At 36.9% G+C, this 25,737-nt stretch overlaps 1 protein-coding gene across 4 annotated transcripts in view; it reads right to left on the bottom strand.

Moving 5' to 3' along the window:
* The window catches only part of ARHGAP15 (Rho GTPase activating protein 15), a 608,969-nt gene that overhangs the window by 204,560 nt on the left and 378,672 nt on the right, over nucleotides 1–25,737 (bottom strand). For all 4 annotated transcript variants that reach the window (XM_025431170.3, XM_025431189.3, XM_049097196.1 and 1 more), the window contains one exon: nucleotides 19,229–19,327. In XM_025431170.3, coding sequence (XP_025286955.3) covers nucleotides 19,229–19,327 — 99 coding nt within the window. The remainder of the gene's footprint in view (nucleotides 1–19,228; nucleotides 19,328–25,737) is intronic.

The raw sequence follows: 25,737 nt of genomic DNA, 5'->3' as shown, positions 1-25,737 counted from the left end.
TTTTTGTTTGCAATCCATTTGGTGTCCACCCAAGGAAATGCAGGTGATTCTAATTAACTTACTGCTGAAGATGTAGGAAAAAAAAAAAAAAAAAAAAACTATCTCAATTGTGTTGCACAGAATTATACACTTAAAACCTTTCTTCTATTATTTATGACATATTATTAATGAAAATGGTTGTATGAATATGTTTACCACCTAATTCATTGCTGTTCACTTTTTTTAAATCAATGAGGCTTACGGCACAGAAAAAAGCCACACACATACACAAATACACAGACACAATACAGACCCCGAGAATGCTTGCCAACTTTTATTTAACAAGAGTAGCAACTTAAAAATAACATTATTTTTACTTTGTGCAACATAGTTTAATATCTGAAATAACCCTGTTCCAATAAAAACCTATTGAAATACTCTCAGTCTAACTCTGCCCTGAAGGTAAAAGTGATTAATTGAAAGATTTTGGCAGATCTCTGCTCACCACCAGGGCAGTTTAATTTAGAACACATTCAACCATTTCTCAGTGTCTCTGTGTTGGTGGAGCATAACTTTTGATCTTCTTTGGGGAGGTGCCTCTAATTCAGACCCTTTAGCTAGCCACTTCCTGGAGGGTTTTGATGGCTTGCTTCTGCTAAACATTCAGGTGAGGGAGAGAGCCCTTCTGGCTGCGGCCTCTGAAGTGGGGTAGGGAAGCAGAATTCCAGACACAAAGACAAAATAAACTACCAACCTGTTTGAGTATATCTACCATCAGTAAAATCCTATATAGATCACAGACAAACTTCTGAGAAATTCTGGTGTCATCAGACTCTCTTCTAGTTAAAGAAGATGCTCCCGGCCATGATAGTGAGCGTGACTAAAGAATAAAGTTCCTTTTCTCAGAAAATATAAAGAAGATTATCGTTTTCTTTTTGATAACACAGGAGAGGGTGTCAGGTGGGTATTGTTAATACTTCTGCTACGCAACCCTCCCTTTTTGGCAAATGGATCTGTGCTCAACTGGGGTTAAACAGAAGGAAAGAAAAACTCCAATAGATTCTGGATGGAAAGGCCTTGAGTTGGTGAACTCCAACCTTGCATACAACTTAACACATATTGATTAAGCACTTATTATATTGCAAAAGTGGACTAGGCACTGGAGTTATAGCAAAGAACGAAGAGTGCATAGTCTGGATATCATGGAGCTACAGCGCTAGGATTGTTCTGCTGAGTTAGTAACTGATGAGTTAGTAACAACGGCACCTGCAATCTCTAATATTTTCGTACATGCAAGACATCTGAGCAATACACTCAGGTTGGTATATGCTCTATAGCCAACTTAAGAAGGAAACATCATTATGATAGGTATTCAGTTTCACATTATATCCTGAAACAGTTAAGTTACACATGTTTCGTATTATGTATATTATATATATTATGCACTACACTATATATAACTGTAATATATATGTTATATGTATTACATATTATACAGCACACTATTAATGGTAATTACCTGTGTACAGCGGGATTATAAAAATGATTCTGGTTTTATTTATTATTTTATACATTTCCTACTATTTTGTATGTGTGCATATGCATACATATATGCATATGTAAGAATACGTATATTATTATAAACCGAAAATAATGATATTTACTTCATTACCAAAACATCATGCCATAGATTACATTTCTTTGTTATATGGGTTTATGTTCCTTTAGGCTCATTTGAAAACGATTGAAAGATAAAACTATTGATTGTCCTTGAATGCTCTATGGTGTATATCTAATTCATCTGAAGCATGCTTTAAGACCGATGGTAGCAGTTTCCAAATCTTTATGAGACACAATAGAAATCTCAAAATTTAAGTATTTCACAAACCATTCCATTATTGAACAAATGACACCAGGTTAGGAAATACAAATGCAAGGTTTCTAGAATAGAGCTGAAAAGACAAAATCATTTCCCCTAATTGTAAACTCTAACTATCTATGGACAACTTATACCATTGTCATTTGTGATTGTAGGTCTTGTACACAAAGAAATGCATAGATAAAGGCCTAAAGCTAGCAAGGAGGTTGGCTTTTTAACTTCTACTATCACTTCATAAGGGGAAAGGTAAGGCAAGTTCTCTTTTAGTGGTGTAGGAGACCCATCTCCTCGGCTTCATTCTTCACTACTTGAGGGCTGTTAACCCTCTAGTAAAGCATTGCACACACTCCAGTTACTCAAAACATTACTTGTTGGCTTAAAGAAAAAAAAGAAAAAGACATTCCAATACCAATTGTTCCCTTATTTAAACTCATCTAGCACTAGTATAATACAAACCAGATTTCCTGCTTCTGGAGGATTTTGTCACATAGGTCTACATAAAAAAACCCTATTGAAATATTTCTGTGCGTTTATGCATATTTAGCATCTATCATTTCTTTCTGATCTGTTGTCATAGAAAGAGGTATATTAAACTAAGATGTGCCACATATGTTGATGTTCATTAATAAAATATTTATTGAGTGTCTATCCCATATATGTAATTTTCTAAGTGGTAAGAAACCAAGTTACAAATGCATCTCATGTTTTCCATTGTATGAAATTTAAATAGTGTCTCAATTTCCTCATTTTCCCTAAGGGCCAGCAGATTCTGAATTTTAAGAATATTAGAAAATCCATGATTATTCACTACCGTTGACTCGTGAAGTGCTGTAGAAATTAGAAATGAAAGATTATCAATTCGGAGACCTGGACTTTACACCACCAGTCCCCAAGGTTAGTCTTAACATTAATTACAGAGGCTATATTTAGGGCATCTTTCAGAAGCTTGGAGGTAATGACTCTGTCTTAAAGTGTTCCTTTTACACAATTTTGCTTATGCCTAAAATTATGTAATTAGAATTTTATTCCTTTTTCTTTAAATCCCATGGAAGGATTTCACTTCAAACCTCACTAATCATGTGCACTTTAATGTAGATTTATCTATTAGATCTTGTCCTGACAGCAGGCTTCAGCTACAAGGACAGAAAATACAAGACTTCATTTGTGTAGGGTATGGGACAGGCTGAGATGGAGGACAAGAGGGCAAGTGTGATAAACAACAGGAAAGAAACAGAAAGAGGAAGCGAGTGTCCAATTTGGCTTCAAGTTAATCCAAGGTAGTTGCCATTACCCAAATGCTTACCCTGCCTGGATTTTCTCAGATACACCAGGATACGGGGAAATGGAGTGTTCTCACTGTATTTAAAGATTTAGGGGAGGAAAGGTACATTTTTCAGCCTGTCTAAATACATTTTACCCTTAAACATAATTTGGTCTTATCATCATAATAATTTTCCATCATGAGAATGGTGTAATAAATTATCTTTCTTCAGAGACAACTTATTCAATAATTTTTTCATTTTGGCAAATGCAACGCTCTAAACTGAGATTCAAAGCTTTGCTTATATAAATCAAGGATTTAGGGCTTTGCTCTACAGATTGAAATTCTGTAAAGACATGTTCATCCTTGGAATCATGAGACCTCTGATTTCAGGCCTTTCTCCTTTCTGCACCAATGCCTGCAGAAATCACAGTCTTGGAGACTTCTCCCACTGTGTCATTCTTCTGCACCTGCACTGTGTGTGGAGCTGCCTGTTTTAGACCACTGGGTGCATCCGAAAACTCTCATCCCTGAGGTGGCCCTAAGTTTCCTCAGGGAACTCAGCCTAATGTTCATCAGTAAGAGACAAACATCCCTGAATGACTCAGGAAGTCCTAGATTCCCAATGTACTTGCAGGTTCCAAACAAACCTTAGACTATGATACCCAGAAACAAATGCATTTTTATTCATTCATTGGCCAGAATATCAAAGGAAAACAATGGCCTTGTTTTGCCCACATTTGGAGCGAAGTACCCTACAAGCAAAACCCAGAGTGGAGGAAGATACTAAGCTTGGGAACATAGCATGCTTTTAAAGGTGTCCGTGTGATTTCAATTGCCCTTCTTTGCCTTATCAGAAAGAACAAAACCAAATAAAACCCTTCTTCACTGGTGCTTGGAAAAACTCAAGTAGGAAATAAAGACTTTTAATGAGAAATTGCTGTTACTCTTCAAAACTGTACTCAAGGGGGAATGCCTGGGTGGCTCAGGGGTTGAGTGCCTGCCTTCAGTTCAGGGCGAGATCCTGGAGTCCCAGGATCAAGTCCTGCATCGGGCTCCCTGCAGGGAGCCTGCTCCTCCCTCTGCCTGTGTCTCTGCCTCTCTCTCTGTGTCTCTCATTAATAAATAAATAAAATATTTAAAAATAAAACTGGACTCAAGGTAACACTCAAAGGAGTTTTGAGGATGTCTGAACTTCAAGCTAAGGTATAAATGATATTCCTCAGGTGGGTTTGCCAGGAGGAAGGTGTCGGAGGTCAGACACAGTGCCCAAGGGGACATTAGAGTAATGCAACAATCTAGGAAAAAAAAAGAAGGGAGCAAATATGTCCTGATTCGTCCTAGAGTTGTCCTTGTTCAGACTCATGTTTTGCCTCAGTGACAACTTCACTAACAGGTTTGTTGTCTCTTTATGGTTTCAGGGTTTCAGACTCCTTTTCTAACTTTAATTCAACCTACCAACATTAGTTACAATACCCTGCTATAAATATGGAACTCAAAATCACTATTTGAAAATGTTTGACATTTAACAACTATTGCTCCTGCCCACCGTGCTGTCAGAGGGGACAGTGACAACAAATGACTCCAGATTTTGAGTATAAAGATTTGTTTTCATTCTTATATGCCATGTATGTTGGAAATAGTAAACAAGAGGAGACTTTAAACACCTTGAAAAGAGACGTTACTGTTCACAAAATCGTATTTCTGTGCAATCTCCAACAGTTTTAAACAGATACACTAATACTTTTCTTTGTTTGGGGGATACAATTTGTGGGAGTTAATTTAAAATATATATATATATATATATATATATAAGATTTTAAGAACTCCTTTTATCTCTTTCTCCTTCAATGCAAAATATTATCATAATACAAAATATTATCCTGCTGATTTATCCACATATTAATTTAAATATTAAGTTTCCCATATTTTTGTTCTGTAAAGACACAGCCAAACTATATTTTTTGACCTGTGATCCTTGTTTTGGATCTCTGGTGATTGTTGTTTGCACATGGCACTCTCATTGTTTCTGGGGCTCCTCAGGAATCCAAAGTGTCTCAAAACTATTTCCGGTTAAGAAGAGTAGATTTCTAACATTAGTTTAATTTCTATCCTAATAACTTTCCCTCTTATGTATCTTTTCCGGTAGTATATTCAGTAATATATATATCATATATATATATATGTTATATATATATATGTGTGTGTGTGTATATATATATATATATATATATATATATACACTTTATCTGCTCCTATCCATAAAAAGCTTGTGAAAAAAAGTCTTTCTGGTGGGAAAAGAATTTGAAAGGAAAACATGTACATACATATATCAGACCAAGAATTAAAAGATGAACATTATATGTGAGGAAACATTATAAGAAGGTTTCACTATATTAGTTTTTCCAAGTCAGTGTTCCAAGCCAGTCTTGGATTATGTGTGAAAAGTAAGAACTCTATACTGTAACAGGTGCTGGCAGGAAACTCCCATTAAAGCTTATGAAAGTTATGCCTGTAAAGTCCTGGCATCTGAGAAAATTCTCGCATAAGAATGCATTATGCATCAGATTTTTCTCACTAGAAAAACAATATGAGGCTGTGACTACTTAACAGTATTCCCAGTCACTATTGCGTTAACATCATCCCTTGGTGATAACATCTTTGGTGACCTTGTGCTATGTGTAAAGTATGGATCAGCCTTCATTTCAATACTGAGAGCATTCATGATCTTCTATACATAACAACAGAGATGTTGGTCAACCATCTGTCTGTCTTAATCAGAGCATAAACCTGAAAGGTTTTCTTCCCCTTATAGTCAATAGATTTATACTAATTGATCCACATTTAAAAGACTGACTCTTCATATGCAACATAACAAATGTTTATGAAATTTTACCGGAGTTTGGAATAGTCTATGGAATATCAGATAGTAATTAACATAGGTTTTAAATCTACAGTATTTAAATACAGTAGGTTTTAAATCTACAGTATTTAAATACAGTATTTAAATACACTCATGTACTCTAGAAAGTACTAGAATTATGTGTGGCACATAGTGGGTGCTTAGTAAATGCCATCTTTGTTTTCCGTACATAAATCACCCCATATTTGGATGGCCATATCTTCAAAGACTAATGTTATAATTCTTTGAACATAAACTTGCTCACCTTGTAGTTAACAAGTAAAGTCTCTTTCTGTTGGCCAAGCTCACCTTTCTGTCCTATAAATTCTAGAGGTTAAAATCTTTCTTTTACCGACATTTGTCTATTGGCTGCAACTGAGTAAAAATTCTCTTTATTCAATGAATCTAACATTTATAAGGAATTTGAATTAAGCCCAATGGGTAATTTGGATCTAAACCATTTATTAAATTAAAAAATGAGATAAAAATTTAGACTGTAGTTAATGTTAGACAAAGCCAAGTGAAAATGGTTGTGAGCCTGTATATATTCGGATGTATGTATTTATAACTAGGTTTGTAGCTACAGAATGGATTAAATGTTACCTGCTTACACTTGTATTTGCACGTAGTTTTAAATATGCTTTTCATGTATCAGTAAATATATCTTTAGTAAAAAGTCCTCAGTTAGGGTAATATAGTTACCTTCCAAGAACACACACACACACACACACACACACACACACACCCCAGCACCAACTCAGGCAGTCTGCCAAATGTGGTTGCTGTGAAAAAGGTTTTGCTTTAGGGCAGTAGCAAACTAGCTCACCACCCCGCTGCCCTGTCCACTCCTCACCACATGGTTCTTTGCTGTATCCTGAACTTCCCCTCCTACAGTGAGGGAACATTTCTTCGGACTGTTTTATTGCCAATATATTTTTACTTTGTATGATGAAATGAAACAGGGGACTGGTTTCATTAGAAAGAGAGGTAAACAGAGCATTAATTAAATTTGCTGATGATACTAAATTGGGAGGAACTGTGGACATCTGTGAAGACAAAAGAATCATACAAATGGACTTAAGGAGTTTAGAAATATGAGCAGGAAATAATAAAAAGAGATTCAGCCTTAAATAATGCAAGCTAATACATTTGGGAAAAGATAATCAGAAACATGGCTATTCAGTGGATGGTAGATGCCTGGAAAGTGGTGATGGTGAAAGGACCTAGGGGGTGATAATGGGAAAAATTATACACAAACTTACAGGGAAGTAGGCATGCTGCCCAGAGGGTTATATATAAAGGAACATAATTTTTGGAACCAGAAAGATGATAGTCCTGCTCTTATGATACTAATAGATCTCAAAAGTATCAAATTTGGCTGTACTTTGTTGAATCTGTCAGGTACATGAAATAATTTAACACTGTTTGTTGAGAGACTGATTTCCCCCCATAAAGGATTTTAAAAGTCTGTTTTGTCTGAAACCTGTCCTAAACACCTGAGTCATTGCTCTATTTCTGTCTTATCTTATTGTAGACTATTACTAACACGGTATATCATACAGATACAGATATGGATATAGATACCGATATGAGTATAGATACATATTGGCCATGCTGCAAACAAACAATAAAAAAAATCCTTACTTTTGCTTATAAGGTAGTTTCTCTTCCTTCTGGATAATATGACTTCACATTATGTTTCAAGAGACATCTAGTCTCTATGTCTTCTATCAATTCAATGAATCTTTAGTATATAGGATTTGATTCTCTAAGGATAGATGCAGGAATGGATGGATGAAAAGGAATTTTGGATAATATCCATGTATTCATCCATTTAATCATACATCATGAATTAAGCCCCTACCATATGCCAGCTTTGGTGTGCTAAGCACTGAAGAGACAGAGATGAACCAGACACAATCCCTAGACTCAGGGACTCATCCTGTAGATGGAGAAACAGGTAAAGACACTAGCCCATGCTACAAGGGCTATGTTAGGGAGAGCAAAGCTGTCATTGGAACACTGTGGAGAGAGATCTTAATAACGTTCAAGAGACCATGAAGGGGTGGTTAAGCATGTAAATCAGAGGATTTTCCTGGAAGAAGGGGACTCCTGTGCCATGCACGAGTGGATGAATGTGAATTTGGCAGGTGGATGGGTAAGGAGAGGGTCCTTAGAAAGAAGGAACAACATATGGAAAATATATCGACCTTTGGAAAACATGTTGTAGTTGATATTCCTGGAGTATAGGAAGCAGCTTATGAGAATGTGAAGCTGGACAGTAGACAGGGTCATATGCTTATGGGGATAATTAGTATGGAATTTTGTTTATCTTGATGGAAAAAATAAGCCATTGGAGGGAGATTCTAAGAAGGCATATTACAAATTCCATTTGTGTTCAAGAGGGATAATGCTGTCGTCATTGAGAAGGATGGCTTGGGTGGAAAACAGAACAAAAGCAATGATCTCAATTAGGAGGTTTATCTCAAAAGAAATTATGAAGTTCTAATCAGGACCATAGCAGATGAAAGGAAGAATTAGATTCAAGTGATAGTAAGAAAGGAGAGATAATTAGACCTGGGCAATGATGCTCTGTGTAAGTAGAGACAATAGTCTAAAATATCCAACATATTTCTTTTTAGAAGAATGGGGAAAATTGGCCATGATGCCATTGACAGAGTTAAGGAATAAAGAAAGATGAATAGATTTGTTAGGGAAAGTGATAAATGCAGCTTGAAGAAGTTGAGTTTGAGATGCCAGAGGAAAATTCAAGAAGGCTTATTCTTAGACCTCAGCTCTGAGAATAAGACATAGCTAGAGGAGTCATTCTGAAATAGGAACTTTGAAGTCATTGAAGAAATCGTTGAAGGTTTTGCTATCACTGAGATCACACTAAAAGAATGGATAGAGGAATCCCAGAGTCAAGAACTAAATCCAGGGGAAAACACACATTTCCTATGCTGTCAGACTCTGGCCTAAGCACATAGACTCCAATATCATGCCATGCGATTTCAAATACAGGCCAATTACTGACCTTTAAGACAGAAAGAAAGAAGCCTTACTACAGTGATTATAGTACTGTCTGCTAGGTCTTCCACTGCCCTGTAGGGAGACTAAAGAGTTAAGTTAGCCCAAACAGTCAAAAATGCAAGACATAACAAGAAGAGCATCGTTTTTAAGACAGGAGAGATAATAGTCCTATTTTAATGGCACGTGCATATTCAAAGTCTTTAGAGACCTTTTGCTAGCATCAGCAGAGTTTAACTTTTCTGTCATGAAGTTAAATTTGGAAAAAATGAAATCAATATCCAAGAGCAAAATCATGTCAGAATTTAGACTGTTGGTATCCTATCTTCATTAACTTCAATCGGTAAGTCTGTGTAGTTGACCGTATATAATCTTTATTTTATTTTTTTATTGGAGTTCGATTTGCCAACAATTAACTTTATAGTATAAAACCCAGTGCTCATCCCGTCCAGTGCCCCGCTCAGTGCCCGTCACTCAGTCACCCCAACCCCCTGTCCACCTCCCCTTCCACTACCCCTTGTTCGTTTCCCAGATATAATCTTATTTCAAATTCTTTAACAGACTCTTTCAAAAAATTGTCATCCAAATAAAAAATCCTCAGATTTATGTAAAAAAAAAACACTGAATCAAGAAGGTGAGATGTTCACGGGGCAGTAAACTACCAGAGAGAACAGCACCAGCATGTTATTCCAAGTCTGAATTAGAGGAAAAGATGTGGTGCTCTACTTCCGTGTGGTTATGAGACCTGAGCCTACTCCTGACTATTCTCAGGCATGTCACTTATAGGTCATACCTGCCATTCAATTATTTGATTACAAACAGCAGGCTGTTGGTGTTGAAACAATGTCTAATGGGATATGACTTCCTCTAATGAAAATGAGTAGAGACTGGGTATTCCATTAGCTGCTGAACGGTGCACTTAAATGTAGTATCCCAAAACTGATGAACGTAAAAATCTTCAAGGAAACCTACCTTCAAATGTTTAGTGTAGCTGGGTATCGATGGAAAAGAATATCATTTAGAACGACATAATATACTGCTATCAGAATAGTTTACATGTTGAAAAAATAGATTTGGAAACCATGCAAATCATGTAGCTGCCTTCAACCAACAACTGTCGGTCACTGATTTATTTTTCAAGTTTCAATCATTTGCAGGTGTGCAACTTTCCATGAAGATTTAAGCAATGTTGGATATAACCTATCCATTCATTCATCATTTATTGAGAATCCAGTAGGTGCTAGGTACTGTGATGAGTTAAAAAATCCACGCTCTCTATATGAAATAGCACACAATGCATTGAGGGTAATAGTTTAAATATCTTTCTTCTGTAAGCTATGCTTCCCCTCTAAATCCCAGGACATTCATATTTCCTTTAAAAATGTATGATTTTACATTTTGGGTCTACAGTCTACTATAAGCTCAAGAACTCTTCCAGCAGTTATCATCTTAGAGCTATTTTGGTTTTGCAGTTTTTCTCTCTCAAAGTGTCCTGCCCCTGGGTTTTTTTTTTTTTCCTGAAGTGAAAATAGGAAGTAGCTTGAAAATTATAAAATTTGGCAGAAGGGTATACAACTAGCAAGGAAAAGATTACTTGAACCTAAGATAAACACTTCTAATTCCATAGCCTATTAGACTATAAGATAATCTTTCAGAGAATTTAGAAGAATCTCTAAGACATTAATTTTTTTCAGGAGGATGAGTAAATTACTCTAAAATATCTGATAGGGGAAAATATGCCATGTTCAGTTTTATGGGCCATGCAACTACTTCTGGAATCTGTATGTCTCTTTTAATATATATGTAGTATAACAATTAGTGCTTCAATTGACACACTTCATTTGAAAGTGTGAAAATTCCTAGGAAAAATAAATTATTTCTGGACATTTTAAAAGGAAACATTATTTATTAGGAAGTCTACAAAGAGTATAATATTTTGTTCTCATTCATAGGTTTCTGAATTTTTAATATTTCTTAATTACCATAAATTTTTAAGCTCTAGGGAAGTGTTTGTAAAAATAAAACGTATAGATTCTTGTTCAACCAATAAGCAACAGATTATTTCACAAAACAAAGTGACAGTCTGTGAGAGTTTTGATGATGTTTTTGATAATTATTTTTTTAGTCAGTTGGTTCACATTATGCAACAAGAATTTTAAAATTCTATTTAAAAACTACAAATCCGTTTTTGAATCCCAGGGCAACAAATATTTGAAAATCTCTGTCTGTCTAATTTTTTTTCTTTTTTGCGCCTTTTTATTGAAAACCTGAAAGCTTTCCAAATGCATGTGATTTTTTTTTTTTTCAAATTTTGTAAACATTTGCTTCCAGGCTAAAACATCCTGCCAACTTTCAGCCAAGATTATTTTTATGGTTGAACTATTAACTTCCGAATATGGGGGCTTATAATAGAAAAACCCTCAGACCCAGAACTCTCATCATATAAATGACACCGCTATAGGATATTTTAGACGATCACATCTCGACATGAGGAGGTGTTGCATTATTTAAATCCTCCATTCACACAATAAGAGACTAATTTCCTAGGGTATTAATTTTGGCTCTGTTTCCTTCCAACTGACTCGAAGGGAAAGTATGGCAAGAACCTAAACTTTAACATGGGGGTGGAACTGGGGGTGGAGGTTGGAAATTAGACTCAGGCTTTATCTGGAAGAGATATTATTTATTCTCATGCATTCTGGACGCAAAAGTGTGGGAATATCCACTGACTGATTTGGCCAGAGCCACATTGCTGGATATGTTAGATAGCCCTTCTGGTTATTGAACTGCACATTTATTCCTCCATTAACTTCTGTTATGTTTAAGCTCTCTTTCTGATAATAAGACTGTTGTGTATTGCTGGATGTAGATAAACTCCATGAAATGTCACTAAGAAGTACAGCGAGTTAATTCCTAACCCTGTGTATACTCAGAATTTGTGAACATCCAATGTAAGCTTGCCCTCCACAGCAAGATTTGATTTACAAATATTTTCTTGAGTGGGAATACATTTCTCTGGAACAGAGAAGCAGGTATCAGGTAACTCTGGTTGACTTGGAAACGGGTTCCATCACTGTCTTCTCCTCACTATGAGACCTCACAAGAGTGCCCTCTTATCCACATTTGTTTTCTTAATTGCAAAACGCAGCTTTTTTCTCTCTCTCCACCTTGTCATCTCTGATTTCTTTTGGTTGTCTTTCCCCAGTTTCTCTTTTATACTCTTGCTGGCTGTTTCCTGTTTACTCTTTTTTGATTTTGCCTTCCCCTCTAGCCCTGAATGTGGCTTTCTTACAGACACAGAGGCCCCAGCACGACTGCCCCAAAGAGCCAATTCCGACTTGGACTCAGCACAACGCTATAGCTGTCAGGAAGGTGGCTGTCGTTGGGGTTGCACTAAAACAAAACAAAACAAAACACAAAAATGCAAAACTGGACTTAATTTTAACTCAGAAATAAAACCTAAGGAAAATCTGCTGCAAACTTTCACGGAGCTTCTTTGAGGATCAGCTCTTTTGTAATTGCATGTGGATGCCTAACTTTAGGCATGAAAAGCAAGCACTTAAAAAAAAATAAAAAAAAAGAAAAGCAACACATAGGTCAGTGCCCTCAGAAACATTTTTGTTCAGTCCACAAATATTCTCTGGGGAAAAAGAAAAAGTGCTTATCTTGAACTCTTGATTTTTTTTTTGAGCATGTAATTTTTATCAGTTTGTTTTGTTTTTGTTACTTTTTTTTTTCACTCACTGCTTATAAAACTAGCAAGCAGAAGTCTCTCTGGAACAAGATAGAATCATAAAAGTTTTCAAGAATCTCGTCACAAACTAAACAGTACAAATTGCACATTCCTCATGGAAGTATCAGCCTTTCGTGCGTGCCTGGATCCAACTATAATAGATTATCCCAAAGTGGGAAAGAATGAACAGTACAAAATTAGCAGAACTGGGAGCAGAGCTTGTCTAGTGAAGGCAATTTGATCTGTACTTTAGGGGTCTGGATTCTCAGGCATCGGGAAAAGACTATGTAAAGCTTTATTTTTGCAAGTGAACACTTGCTGAGATCTCAAGAGGCAGACTGATGCACTGAATTGAGTATCAGGAAAATTATATTCACAAGTATAATGCTGGGTATGTCTTAGCATAATAGCTATTACTATCATGTCTGTTATTGATATAATAAATACATACATGTGCATACCTTACCTAATATGCAAATGGCACTATACATCTACAGTAAATATCCACATATTTATTTTATGTATTTGAAGATGAATGTGTTTATGTGTATTTGATGTTCTGAATTGTTATGAGTCAGATAAGTGTATCCCCAAGTCGATATATAACTATACCTTCGTATAATTTAACAATGACATCTAAATACTCCCACATTTGAGGAATAGATCTCGTTTATAATGCCATGGGCTTACTGATGTGACATTCTCCCAAACTTCGCGTAATAGCAGAGGAATTACCAAAAAGAAATAGTTAAGGTATAATAATAATTTTAGCCATTCTTTTTCCAAGTTGCTATAATCTACCCAAAGATAACTAATTGTTCAAAGTAAACATTCCACTCCGACCACAAAAGGAATCCATTACACAAACATATAATTCACAGTCATTTTTAGTGGGTTGTAAACAGTTTGGAATGAGCATAAAATGGGACAAAAATCAAAGTGAGCATTTTGAAATGAAAAAGTGTTTGCTACAAAAGGTCAGTCCCTTTGCTTGGCAAACTATGTAGAAAAGCCTGGGAAAATGCTGATCACACAAGCAATGAGAGAATTTGAAAGCCAACAGCCTCCTTGTTTCTTTAAACAGACATCGGAACCTATAACTGGATCCTGTCAAACAAACGACAGCAAAAAAAATATAACAGCTGCTAAGAAGTCAAATTGAGAGATAAAGTTTTCAAGGCTAAGGACCTTCTCAGAAGTAGACTAAAGGTCTTTCTTAAATCTTTAAGCAAGGTTATGGATCCCAGGGTGGCTTTTAGGCACCCAGTCAAAAATGTAACTTTGTGTATCATTCTTGTCATAGTATTTTTGTGTTCCAGAAAAAAGAAAGAAGACAAACTTGTTGATTAGCATCTGCCAAGACATCCTGCAAAGTAGCTTATAGTTGCAATCATCAAATTTGGAAGACATGATACCATTTATTTTTAATTGTGGGTAAAAACAAAACAAAACAGAACAAACAAACAAAAAAAACAACCCACCCCACATAATATAAAGATTACCATCTTAGCCATTTTTAAATCTACAGTTCAGTGGTGTTAAGTACATTCGCATTGTTTGCCACCAATCTCTAGGTGTCATTTTCATGCTGGGAAATAGTCTGGGGGCATACTGACCAGAATCAAGACTCGCGGAGGAAAACTGCACTGTTAAACCATATTTCAAAGCATGAATGCCTGTCCTAATGAAATTAACTTTTTTCAAAAGCCCCATGACCTTACAGACAAAAATATATTAGATACATAAAAATATATTAGACTAGAAATACACTTATTCATTTAGTTAACTCCATTATATATGAAAGAAGTCTTTGGAAAAGTTTGGTGTTGTTGAGTGGAAAAAGGACTGTCTTTTGAGTATCTCACACAAACTGACTCCTTATATTGCATTGGCATGATATGCCAGGAAAACAACCTGGGAAATAAAGTGAAATTAAACTTCTACTCTCACCAGAAGGCTAAAGCCAGACAAATAGGTGTTTATTACTCAGGGTTTATTATGTCATTTAAAATATATTTAATTGTATACTTAGTATTAAGTAATATTTCATAATATATTTAGTATATTGGATATATTTAAGGTATATAGGATGATTTGATGAGATTACTACAGTCAAGCTAATCAACATACATCTCTTCCCATATCTACTAATTCGTGTGTGTGATGAGAGCACCTGCAATCTACTGCCTTAGAATAACTATAGTCATCATGCCTGTACATCAGACATCTACATTCATTTATTCTATACAACAGCAATTTTGTGCCCTTTTTCTAATAACTCCCTAGTATGTGATTTTTTTAAAAGACATCTACATTCGTTTATCCTATACAACAGCAATTTTGTGCCCTTTCGCCAATAACTCCCTAGTATGTGATTTTTTTAAAAAAAGATTTTATTTATTTATTCATGAGAGACACACAGAGAGAGGCAGAGACACAGGCAAAGGGAGATGCAGGCTCCCTGCAGGGAGGTCGATGCGGAACTCGATCCCAGGAACCCGGGATCACGCCCTGAGCTGAAGGCAGACGCTCAACCACTGAAACACCCAGGCTTCCCCTAGTATGTGATTTTAAGCAAACAAACTCCCCTTACCTTAAAAAAATATTATAAGGCTTATTCTCTCCTCTAGTGCCTGTTCTTTTCTTTCATAACACTCAACATAGTTTGGTACTCAGAGAATTTTTTTTTCTTGCTTAATGTATATTTCTTTTATATTGTCAGTTGGTAGCATGGAAAATGAGGCATGGGTAGACACTAAATCTCTACTTGTTGAATACAGCAAAGAGGATATGTGACATTATTCAACCAATATTTACTGAGTGCTTACAGTATGTCTGGTACTGTGTAAGGCTTCTTCCCAGTGATGCAGAGAGTAGCAGAGTAGCAGCCAGTTACATGCTTTACATAAAAAGAACTACAGGTTAGGTTTTTTGTTTTTTGTTTTTTGTTTTCTTTACAGGTTATGTTCTTAATACCAATTGCACCAGCCTTGACTATATACTTTAAGTCACATCTCCTAAGCCCTTGTCTTCTGAGAACTGCAGATAACCTTATTTTTAAGTAAGCAATTTCTGTACACTTTGAGGTCATTATAAGCTACACAAAGTATTCCATAAAGTAGTGAAAAATGGACTTCTCATTGCTTAGACCTACATACTGCCAGTGTGTCTCAATGCCTCCTTCTGCATGCTTGTTTCCCCAGACCTCAAAGAAAAGTATCAGTTGACCTCAGGCTTTGGGGCACTTTATCATATGTATTGAGCATTAGCAGATCAATGATTTGATATTTGCACAGAAACTGCTTTGGAAGAAAACACATAAACTGAGTTTTTCTTTGGGTACTTACAATCCTCATGTACATGGTCTACAACTGTAAAGGCAACACAAGCGTGAACAAACCACTTGGAAGAGCTTTAAAGACTAACAGGCTCCTTTACAGTTTCCCTCCAAGTTTTGTGTATGTTCTTTAGGCTGAGCAGACAATGTCAAAAACCACAGAAATAGCTCTAATTCGGTTATAATAGTTGGTGAGAGGGAGAATGCTCTGGTGGTTTAAAGGAATAAAGGAAACCAAATCAAGATAAGGAAACACACTAAACAAGTTATTCGCTAAATTGGTTTACATTCAGCTCACTAATAGATTTTCTTCTAGGCGTGTCTGTGAGATGCAAAATTTAAAATGTGACTAATATCACTTTACAAGGTTGATTAAAGAATGCAACTGTGCCAAGCACTGGGTAGATTTTCCCTGGGTAGACTATGGGGGCATGAGCCATTTGGTTCTGTCAATTGCAAGCCAGTAAGACAAATAACTGAATGAATGAATGGAAGAATCAACCAATCAATCCATGCATCAGTCAATCAATGGTGAGATCTGCCTTCCTGATACTGTTTCATTCAAAATCAAGCATGTAAGAAGCATTTAAAAAAAATACGGCTAGAATTGATTGATGCTTTTTTTTTTTTAATATAAAGGTGGGGGAAATAATCTTAAGAGTAAAAGAGAGAAAGGAAACAGATATTTTCGAAGCACCCTGTGTACTGCTATCGTGAGTTTTGAGGCCATTTCCCTAAGACTGTGAGAGTAAACACACAATATTCATTAAATGTGCCTTTCCCATAACTGGTCCATAAGCATTTCCCATGACTCTGCAGTTGAGTATCTTGGCTGGAAGAGGATCTGGCCATTAGAAGGAGGGCTCTAGATATGCTGAGTCCCAGCCGTGCTGAAAGACTTGGCACCTTTATATGCTACTTCCTAATACCAACCCCGGCATAAAATGTCATCAGAAGCCTGCATAAACATTGGACTTAGATTCACATAAATTATTTCTGTCCTAAGGTGCTTTCTGCCAGAATTTAGTAAAAACAACACTTTGAGTAAATAGAATTGGCGTATAAATGTAAGAATATTAATCCAACAAAATGATCATAGAAAAATATAATCAAAAGTACACATTTGTAAATCTTGCAATGATGGGAGAGGTTTATCTTGTGCCTCTGAGTTTTTATTGAACATTTCCATAGAGTTCCTTTAAGCTGACACTGCCAAAGTGCTTTGAATTATCAGTTGCTTTGTGGAATTGTAAAGTCTTTGAGTTTCATTAAAATGCTTAGGAGTTATTTTAATAATCATATGTGTGATTAGCGCCTGTTTAGTGCTGGATCTACAAATTCATTTTAAGAGTAAACATTGGGACAATGAAATATAATGCCAGATATGATTGCTGCTGTCAGCAAAAACATTGTCTTATTTTATTAAAAATCGCCAACAAAATGCCACGAACAGAAGATACAGTTCTATTTATAGATATTTTTTTCCTCTACAGTATTATGGTATCTGCACACCACCAGGCTGTATCTAGCAGAGTTTTCATTTTGCCTCGGGTGTGTGCGTAAATAGAGAGGTACAGAGTCCTTTTATTATATGTGCACACGTCTTATTATGGGCAGCTCCCCCAAAGTCCTATTCGAATAGTTGCTCTAATATAACAGCGCTTGCACCGTCAGTGCTGAGTATTTTTAAGTGGATGAAGGTTTCCTGAAAATGATGATAATTTAGCTATTGGCAATAATAACATTATAACCTTCTCAGTGATCCATTTTGGCTTTAAGTACTTATTAAATAATATTTATTCCTAAATTATGAACTTACAAAATTAAACGAGATTGCAACGTGCAATAAAAACACACTTCTCTCCAAACTCCAATTGACTCCATTCCTCACAGATACCTCTCCTTGTGTTCATTCTGCTTTTACTGTTTTCTACCCTCTGCGAGCTCTCAGCTCTTCTCTCTGATGTGTTGATAGGCTTTCCCCCAAAGCCACTCTCTTTATCTACTTTCCCTACCCACTCGTCCCCTTCTTGTTATTCTCTCATTCCCTACTGATATGGGAATAATAGGATCCCAAGGCTGTCCTTACAGTATAATTAAAGTATGAATTTCCAGGAGTTGGAAATTGCAGGCCATTTTTATTATGCTTCTATAATAAAGCCAGGTAACATTGAGAGAATTAAAATGGCTTTTTTCTAGTAGATAACTTGGTAAAGATTTTTTTCCCCTTGGCTCTATTGTTTTAAGAGACTGGGAGCAGAAAATGGGAATAGATTCACCAATTCTTTTTCTGAAAACACCTCTATCTTTTACATGATATATATCCCCCTAGATCCTGGGAGTATGTTGTAAACTTGTAACAGATGGTGATGAAGCTTCATATTTTTATACAATACATTTTTTTGAGATTCTGCATCTACTGTATGTATCTTCCAGGGAAAATGACCTTGAATGAATGAAGTCATAGTCTGAAGGAAAAACACCCCACAGATAGACCAGCAAAGAAATGATGAGTCAGTTGGGTTGTTTTGTTCCCCGTGGTAAGATGAAATAATTTCTGATGAAAAACAGAATGTTGAAATATGGGAATCAAAGGTTGTCTTAACACTCGAGGTGCATCTGTTAATTGTTCCAGGAGAACCGGTTAGCCATATTCTATAGTGATCAGAGACACACGGAAGACGGGATATCACTGTTTGCAAGTGGGAACGCTATTTGCTTCACTTGGGTAATGTTGGGGGCTTACCAAAAATTGTTCTGGCACAACATCTACCAGCATGAATGTTAGGAGGGTTCTAACACTGTGAGTGCTGATATTTTATGAATGTTTTATCACTGGCTTGAAAACAAGAAGTTTGCAATTGAATCAACAACATGTCAGACAGACAAAATATTAAAAAAAAAAAAAAGAACATTAGTGGGAATTACTGATGTCCCTATTGTAAAAACAAACTGAAGTTAATAAGAAACTTGATCCTCTTAACCGATTAACAGAAGTCAAGTTTTAATTGCATGGCTTCCCAGACAAATCAAGTGGCGCTGTTAACTTGAGCATTGGTTGTTCAGAGGGTGCGCTAATGGGGGAAATTGCTGCATATTCAGTTACCCACCTCTTTTTTCGACAGCTTCAATGCATTGCTTTACAAACCGTGGAACTGTGGAATTTTCACGTTCACACACTGTGTGCAGATGAGAGCCAAAAATTTGATCTGCAAAAGAAACAAAGATGAGCTTCATTAAAATCCAAGATTGCGTTGTTCTTTAATTTGATTCTGTTTCCATATCCACTGCGTGCTAAAATCTGCGTCTTGCATAGGAATCGATTTTTTTTGCTTTAATTCCAAAGGGTCTATTGCAGAGATACAAAGGCCATAACTCCCTCCTTTATGGAATAGGACTCTGGGCCCAGAGAAAGAAAACTAACACTCTGCCATCGATTAGGCAGGGACGACAGAGTAAATTATAGTCTCTCTGGGCATAACTTTGTTGTTTATAAAGTAATGACAAGGAATTAAGAAAACTTCGACAAGAAGATGAATCTTAATGAATTGGTGTCTTGAGTGTTTTAGAAGAAATTTGCCAATGATTATAATTTTATCAGTGTATTTCGAAGATTTGTTCAGTGGGTCAATAATATTTGAAGAGGCACGTTCCAGGAGATTTACTTTGAAAGGAATTTTTTAGCGTCTTTCCTGCCTTAGATGCCCTTTCTCTCTCTCTCTCTCTCTCTCTCTCTCTCTCTCTCTCTCTCTTTTTTTTGGATGCCCTTTCTCTTGTACAATCTAAGTATCCCCTATCCTTTACAGCTCAGCTCTGACCATGCTTTCTCCAGAAACTCTTCTCTTCCTATCTCAGCTTTGTGTCTCCTTTCACACGGGTTCTTTGGAATACCAGTTCCTCGGGATGCTGATAGGCAATTTGGGAAAAAAAGGCCTGTGATCAAAATGGCTTAGCAATGTTGAGTTAAACTAAGTTAACCAGGTTTCTTTCATGTGTAGTTTTTACAGCATGTGACATGCCAATCTGCAACGAGAATCTCCACAAAGGGCTGGAGGATGCACTATAGCCCAAACTTATTCGAGTAAGATCCTTTCATTTCAAAGGGCGTCTCTCCAGATTGATGCTTCCGAGAACACACTCTGAAGTCCTAGCCTGGTCTTCTCACTGGGAACATGATTTTGACTGCCCTGCGGTGTGTATTTACGTTTATAATATGTGGAATGTATTTTCTCAAAGCAGATTTGGAGCATCTTCATCCTCTTTGTGTTCATATAGTCACCAGGGCTCAGCACAGACTCGGCCCACAGGATTCACTCATAGATATTTTTTATTGTGTTAAAATATACATAACGTAAAATTTGCCATCGTAACCATTTTTACATGATCAGTTCAGTGGCATTAAGTGCATTTACATTCTTGTGTAATCATCACCTCCAGCCACTTCCAGATTTTTTTAAAAAACAGCATAGATGTTTATTACTGATAATGAAACAAATATTTAGTGGTTTCAAGGACTTCCCATCTTGCTCAAAATGAACTCCAATTCCCTATTGCAACTTCCAAGGTAACACGTGACCTGCCCTTGTACCCATTAATTGAATTCATTTATTTCCTCTCTCCTCTCTCCCCCCATCACTTGCCAGCAGCCACTCTGTCCACATTGCTGACTCTTGCCAATACCAAGCACACTTCTGCCCCGAGGGACTTTGCACCTACTATAGCCTCTGCGTGAAACTCCATTGTACTAGGTCACTTTTGTTGCCTTTCCTACCCACTTTTTGCTAAAACATGGCCCCACTGCATTTGGAACCTTCCATGATTCTTTCTTGTTTTATTTCCCTTAGAGCACTTATTTCTGCCTGGTGTATCAAATTGATGTATTTCCTGGTTAGTTATTTCCCCTGCTTAGAATGCAAAACCCAGGAGAGTAAAGACTACACCTGTTTCCTTTCTTCCTGGGTCCCTAGAAAGCAATCTTTGGCATATACTAGAAGTTCAATAAACATTTATTGAATGATTGGCTGCAAAACATTGTCTTCATCATCAGTGGAGGCCTTCAATAAATTAAAAAAATATATTTGTAGTAGAAGTGGTGAAAAAAGCAAAATTCAACACGACAGCATGGTAAGTGAAATATTACAAAGGCGCAGTCAAAATGGAATGTGTTGAGACGTCAAGGAAGTCATGATTTTCATTCATTTCTTAGAAAAGGTGATGGCTTGAATTAAGGGCAACCCAGCAGAAAGGGAAGTAATTAAGGCTAAAGCATGAATATATTTCAATATGAAAATGTGTGTTTTCATCCAAGAGACAGAAAGATGATAGGCCCAAAACATAACAGTGTAGAGAAGTGGGAAATAACCATGGGTATTTGCTTTGAATACTTGGTCAAATCTTGAAAGATTTGTTCAAAAATAGTGAGCCACCACTATAACAAAAAATGACATAAACTATTATTTAAGAAAAATAACCCAAACTTCAGATGCAATATTTAAATCGGCCAGAGATTAGAGTCTGGAAGAATTACTATAAAGTACAAAACCCTCTAATGCAAATTATGATTCAAATCAATTTCATAAATATTTATTGAGCATGTGGCAGGACATCAGACCAGCCTTTGGTGCCCACGGAAGACTTCCCAGAGAAGAACCAAATCTTCGGAAGAAGTAAGGCTTAAATGAAGTGGTGAGAGAGGGGACAAGAGGCCATTTAGGGAAAACAGAAGGAAGGTATACAAATTTGATGGGAAGAATGGATGTTCTGGAGAAATATTCACTTTTATTTAGAGAAATCTTGATGTACTAAGCTTTAAAAAAATGAAGTTGGCATTATGAGAGTCTTAAATATTTCGTCAGGTCGGTTAAATTATTTGAAAGTGTGCAGACACCAATGCTTTCTTATACATACATACACTAGTCTCTTCCCGATTTCTTTCTGTTTTTAGAGTCCATTTATAAGACAGATCCTGGAAATGTTCCCTATTGACTTCTGCCATCCTTGCAGCTCTGTGTAATTAGATACTTCTGATTAGTTGACTGTAAGGAGAGATGATTTCGGAAGCTACAAGAATTTCTTTTCTTTCTTTTCTTTTCTTTTTCTTTTCTTTTCTTTTCTTTCTTTTCTTTTCTTTTCTTTTCTTTCTTTCTTTTCTTCTTTTCTTTCTTTTCTTTTCTTTCTTTTTCTTTCTTTTCTTTTCTCTTTTCTTTTCCTTTCTTTCCTTTCCTTTCCTTCCTTTCCTTTCCTTTCCTTTCCTTTCCTTCCTTTCCTTTCCTTTCTTTCTTTTCCTTTCCTTTCCTTCCTTTCCTTTCCTTCCTTTCCTTCCTTTCCTTCTTTTTTTTTTTCCTTTCCCTTCCCTTCCCCCTTTCCCTTTCCCTTCCTTCCCTTTTCCCCTTCCCTTTCCTTTCCTTACCTTTCCGTTACCTTTTTCCTTTTCCCTTTCTTTCTTTCCTCTTTCTCTTTCTTTCTTTCTTTCTTTCTTTCTTTCTTTCTTTCTTTCTTTCTTTCTTCTTTCTCTTCTTTCTTTTTTTTTTTCCAGATAAAAGGAGAGTGGTGTATTAAGGCACTCTTTCTATTTTCTTTCTGCTTTGAACACCACTGTGCAATCATGTGATGCTTAGAGCTACTGCAGCAATCTTATCACCATGAGACAACAAGCTTGCAGACAAAAGCTAACAGGATTTTAAAAAGTTACAAAAAACCTGAAACCTCAATGACATTGTTGAAGTTCTAAACCTAAAACATTTTTTCTAGATTTCTTACTATGTGAGATAATATATGTCATTTTTCACTGAGCATTCTATCCCCTACAGCCAAAATAATCATAACCAAACGGAGGTACGTGTTTTAAAAAAGACTGAACACAAGGAGATTAGTTAAGAGGCTGATGTGATTGCCTAGGAAGACCAGACTAAGGACAGAGTTGTGGTAAATTTAATCATTATTCATGATTCTTCTTGTCCTCTCTGAATTATATTTATGCGCTCACCTCCTTTGCTGTGTGTCTGTGTGGAATAACTCACTAGAGGGGGGAATATTTATTTCTCCAATTTCACTGATGTTGGGCTTGTCTATAGACTTGCTTTGGACAATGTTGTGTGACTAAAAATGACAATGTGTCAGTTCCAGATGGAAGCCTTAAGATGCATTACAGATTTCTACTCAGCGGACTACTTTTCTGCTATTGCCAAGACAAGAGCTTCCCTGGGTAGCTGTTGCCCTTTCAGTCTGAGCTCCAGACTGAAAGCAGTTCCAGGCCAATGCTCAGTTTAGGGACAAGTCTAGTCAGACCTTCCACTTAAAGTACAACTGTCCAGTCAGGCCTACCCCCGGCAACTCGACCCACAGACTCATGAGAAATAAATGCTTCTTGCTGTACTTCAGAGATTTTGTGTTTGCTTGTTATGCAGTGATAGCTTACTGATAAAGATGATAACAGAAGTCCAGGTTGTTGGTGACCTAAGCTATGCTATGAGAATGAAAACAAAGAGAATTTACAGGACATGGAAACTGAAACTGGGAGCAAACAAATAGATTAAAAGAATTCTAAATTTGCTAGGAATGCGGAATGATGCATCGGTTTAGATTCCACCCTAAGAAGGAGTCCCAAAGGAAATTTCTCTCCCCTTAAAATTAACTCATTATGCTTTATCTAATATTATGGCACTTTTTACTTTGTATTCTCCCCAGATCGTTTCAATTCTATCACATTCAATTCAGTGAATATTTCATGAGCACCTGTCATGTGTTGGATATTAAAAAGAATACAAATATTGAATTTCTCATTCGGTAACTATTTATTACATGCCCACTATAAGCCAGACATTGTGCTCCAGCTAGAAAATGCAGTGATGCATGATGCATGATATCCTACAATCTGGGGCGGGGGGGGTGGTAATGGTGGTAGATAACTCTCATAAATATTCATAATATAATGTGATTAGTGCTATTGCATGGCTGTTTAATAATAACAGTGAAGCTTCATTGTAAACTGTGTAAGCCAGGCATGGTTCAAAGTATTTTATGTGTTCTAACTTATTAAATCTTTACACCAATCCTCAACCCCGTGGTGGTAGATACTATTAACTCGATTTTATGGGAAAGGAAACAGAGGCCCCAAAATATTGAGTCCCCTGTCCATAGTTACAAAGTTTCGGGCTCCAGGGGAAGAAAAAAGATAAGAACCTCACCTACGGCAATGGAAGGTATGAAGGAGTGATTTTGTAGGATTTATTTACTGGATGTAGAAGGTGAGCCAACTCACCAGAGAGAGAGAGTACATCCTAGTTTCTTGCTTGATGAAAAGAGACTGACATGAAGAAGGAACATTGAAGGTTCTTGGAGAAGAACAAAGAGATGGGTATTTAGGGGCAGCTGGGTGGCTCAGTGGTTGAGTGTCTGCCTTCAGCTCAGGTCGTGATCCTGGGGTCCTGGGATTAAGTTATGCATCGGGCTCCCTGCAGAGAGCTTGCTTCTCCCTCTGCCTCTCTCTCTGTGTCTCTCATGAATAAATAAATAAAATCTTAAAAAAAAGAGAGAGAGAGAGAGATGGGTGTATTCAGGAGTGAGGAGAAGAATTTCAGATGAGGAAGAATGATGGTGAGTGATAAAGGCAAAAAGTTCCCATGGAATTTTAACAATTCAGAAGGTATTGCAGTGACCATGAGGAAAATGGCTTTAGTAGAATGGAGCTGAAAAGCAGATGGTTGTGTATAAGGTTTGAAGAGAAGGTGAGGAGGAGAAAACAGCAAATGGACTACTGCTTTAAGAAGTTTTGTGCTGGGGACGCCTGGGTGGTTCAGTGGTTGAGCCTCTGCCTTCAGCTCAGGCCTTGATCCCAGGGTCCTGGGATCGAGGCCCACATCAGACTCCCAGAAGGGATCCTGCTTCTCCCTCTGCCTATGTCTCTGCTTCTCTCTCTGTGTCCCTCATGAATAAATAAATAGGTTATTTTTAAAAAGGAGGAGAGGTTTAGTGCTGGAAGTTCTTTAATTATAAGGGAAGCTGGGATTTGGGAAAGATTTTGAGCTGGGTGGATAGGAGACAGTCTCAACCATAGGGTGTTTTGCCGTTTTGCCGTAATGCATTGGAGAGGGTGAGGTGTGCTACTGGCTCCTTTTGGCTGTTCAAAGTGGGAGGTGGGGGAGGTGCTTCACTGCCACTTACTGGGTGGTCTGGGCAAGTGCAAGCAATCCCTCATTGAAAAACTGTCCCCTCCTGATTGCCAATAGTGTCCTCATGAGAAAAGAGCCTAGGTATGATCAACATCATTAGACAGGTGGAAGATGTTTGCTTTTATCAGTTACCAGACAAGGCAAAAATTGTCTTATTAATTCTAGCCTCTTTAAACTGACCATACTCAGTCAAGAAGGTATGGCTCTGGAAATAAAAACTTAGCCTCTGTGGTGAAGCTGACTGAATGAAAAGCTGTCATAAAATCCAAGCCAAAGCAATGAAATTCTCCCTCAAAATGATTAGAATTGAGGTCCTACAGACTGAGGTAGTTGGCTCTAGGGAATTAAATAGTAAGGCTGTCTGGATTTAGATACTGGGGGTTGGGGCAGCCATTCGGGGAGATGGCTGTGTGCAGTGGGTGACTGGGCCCGGGAACAGGAGCTAATTT

This window comes from Canis lupus, chromosome 19 (genome assembly GCF_003254725.2).
Source record: "Canis lupus dingo isolate Sandy chromosome 19, ASM325472v2, whole genome shotgun sequence".
NCBI lineage: Eukaryota > Metazoa > Chordata > Mammalia > Carnivora > Canidae > Canis > Canis lupus.
Note: the sequence above shows the minus strand (reverse complement) of the source record. Positions and strands in the feature narration are given on the sequence as shown.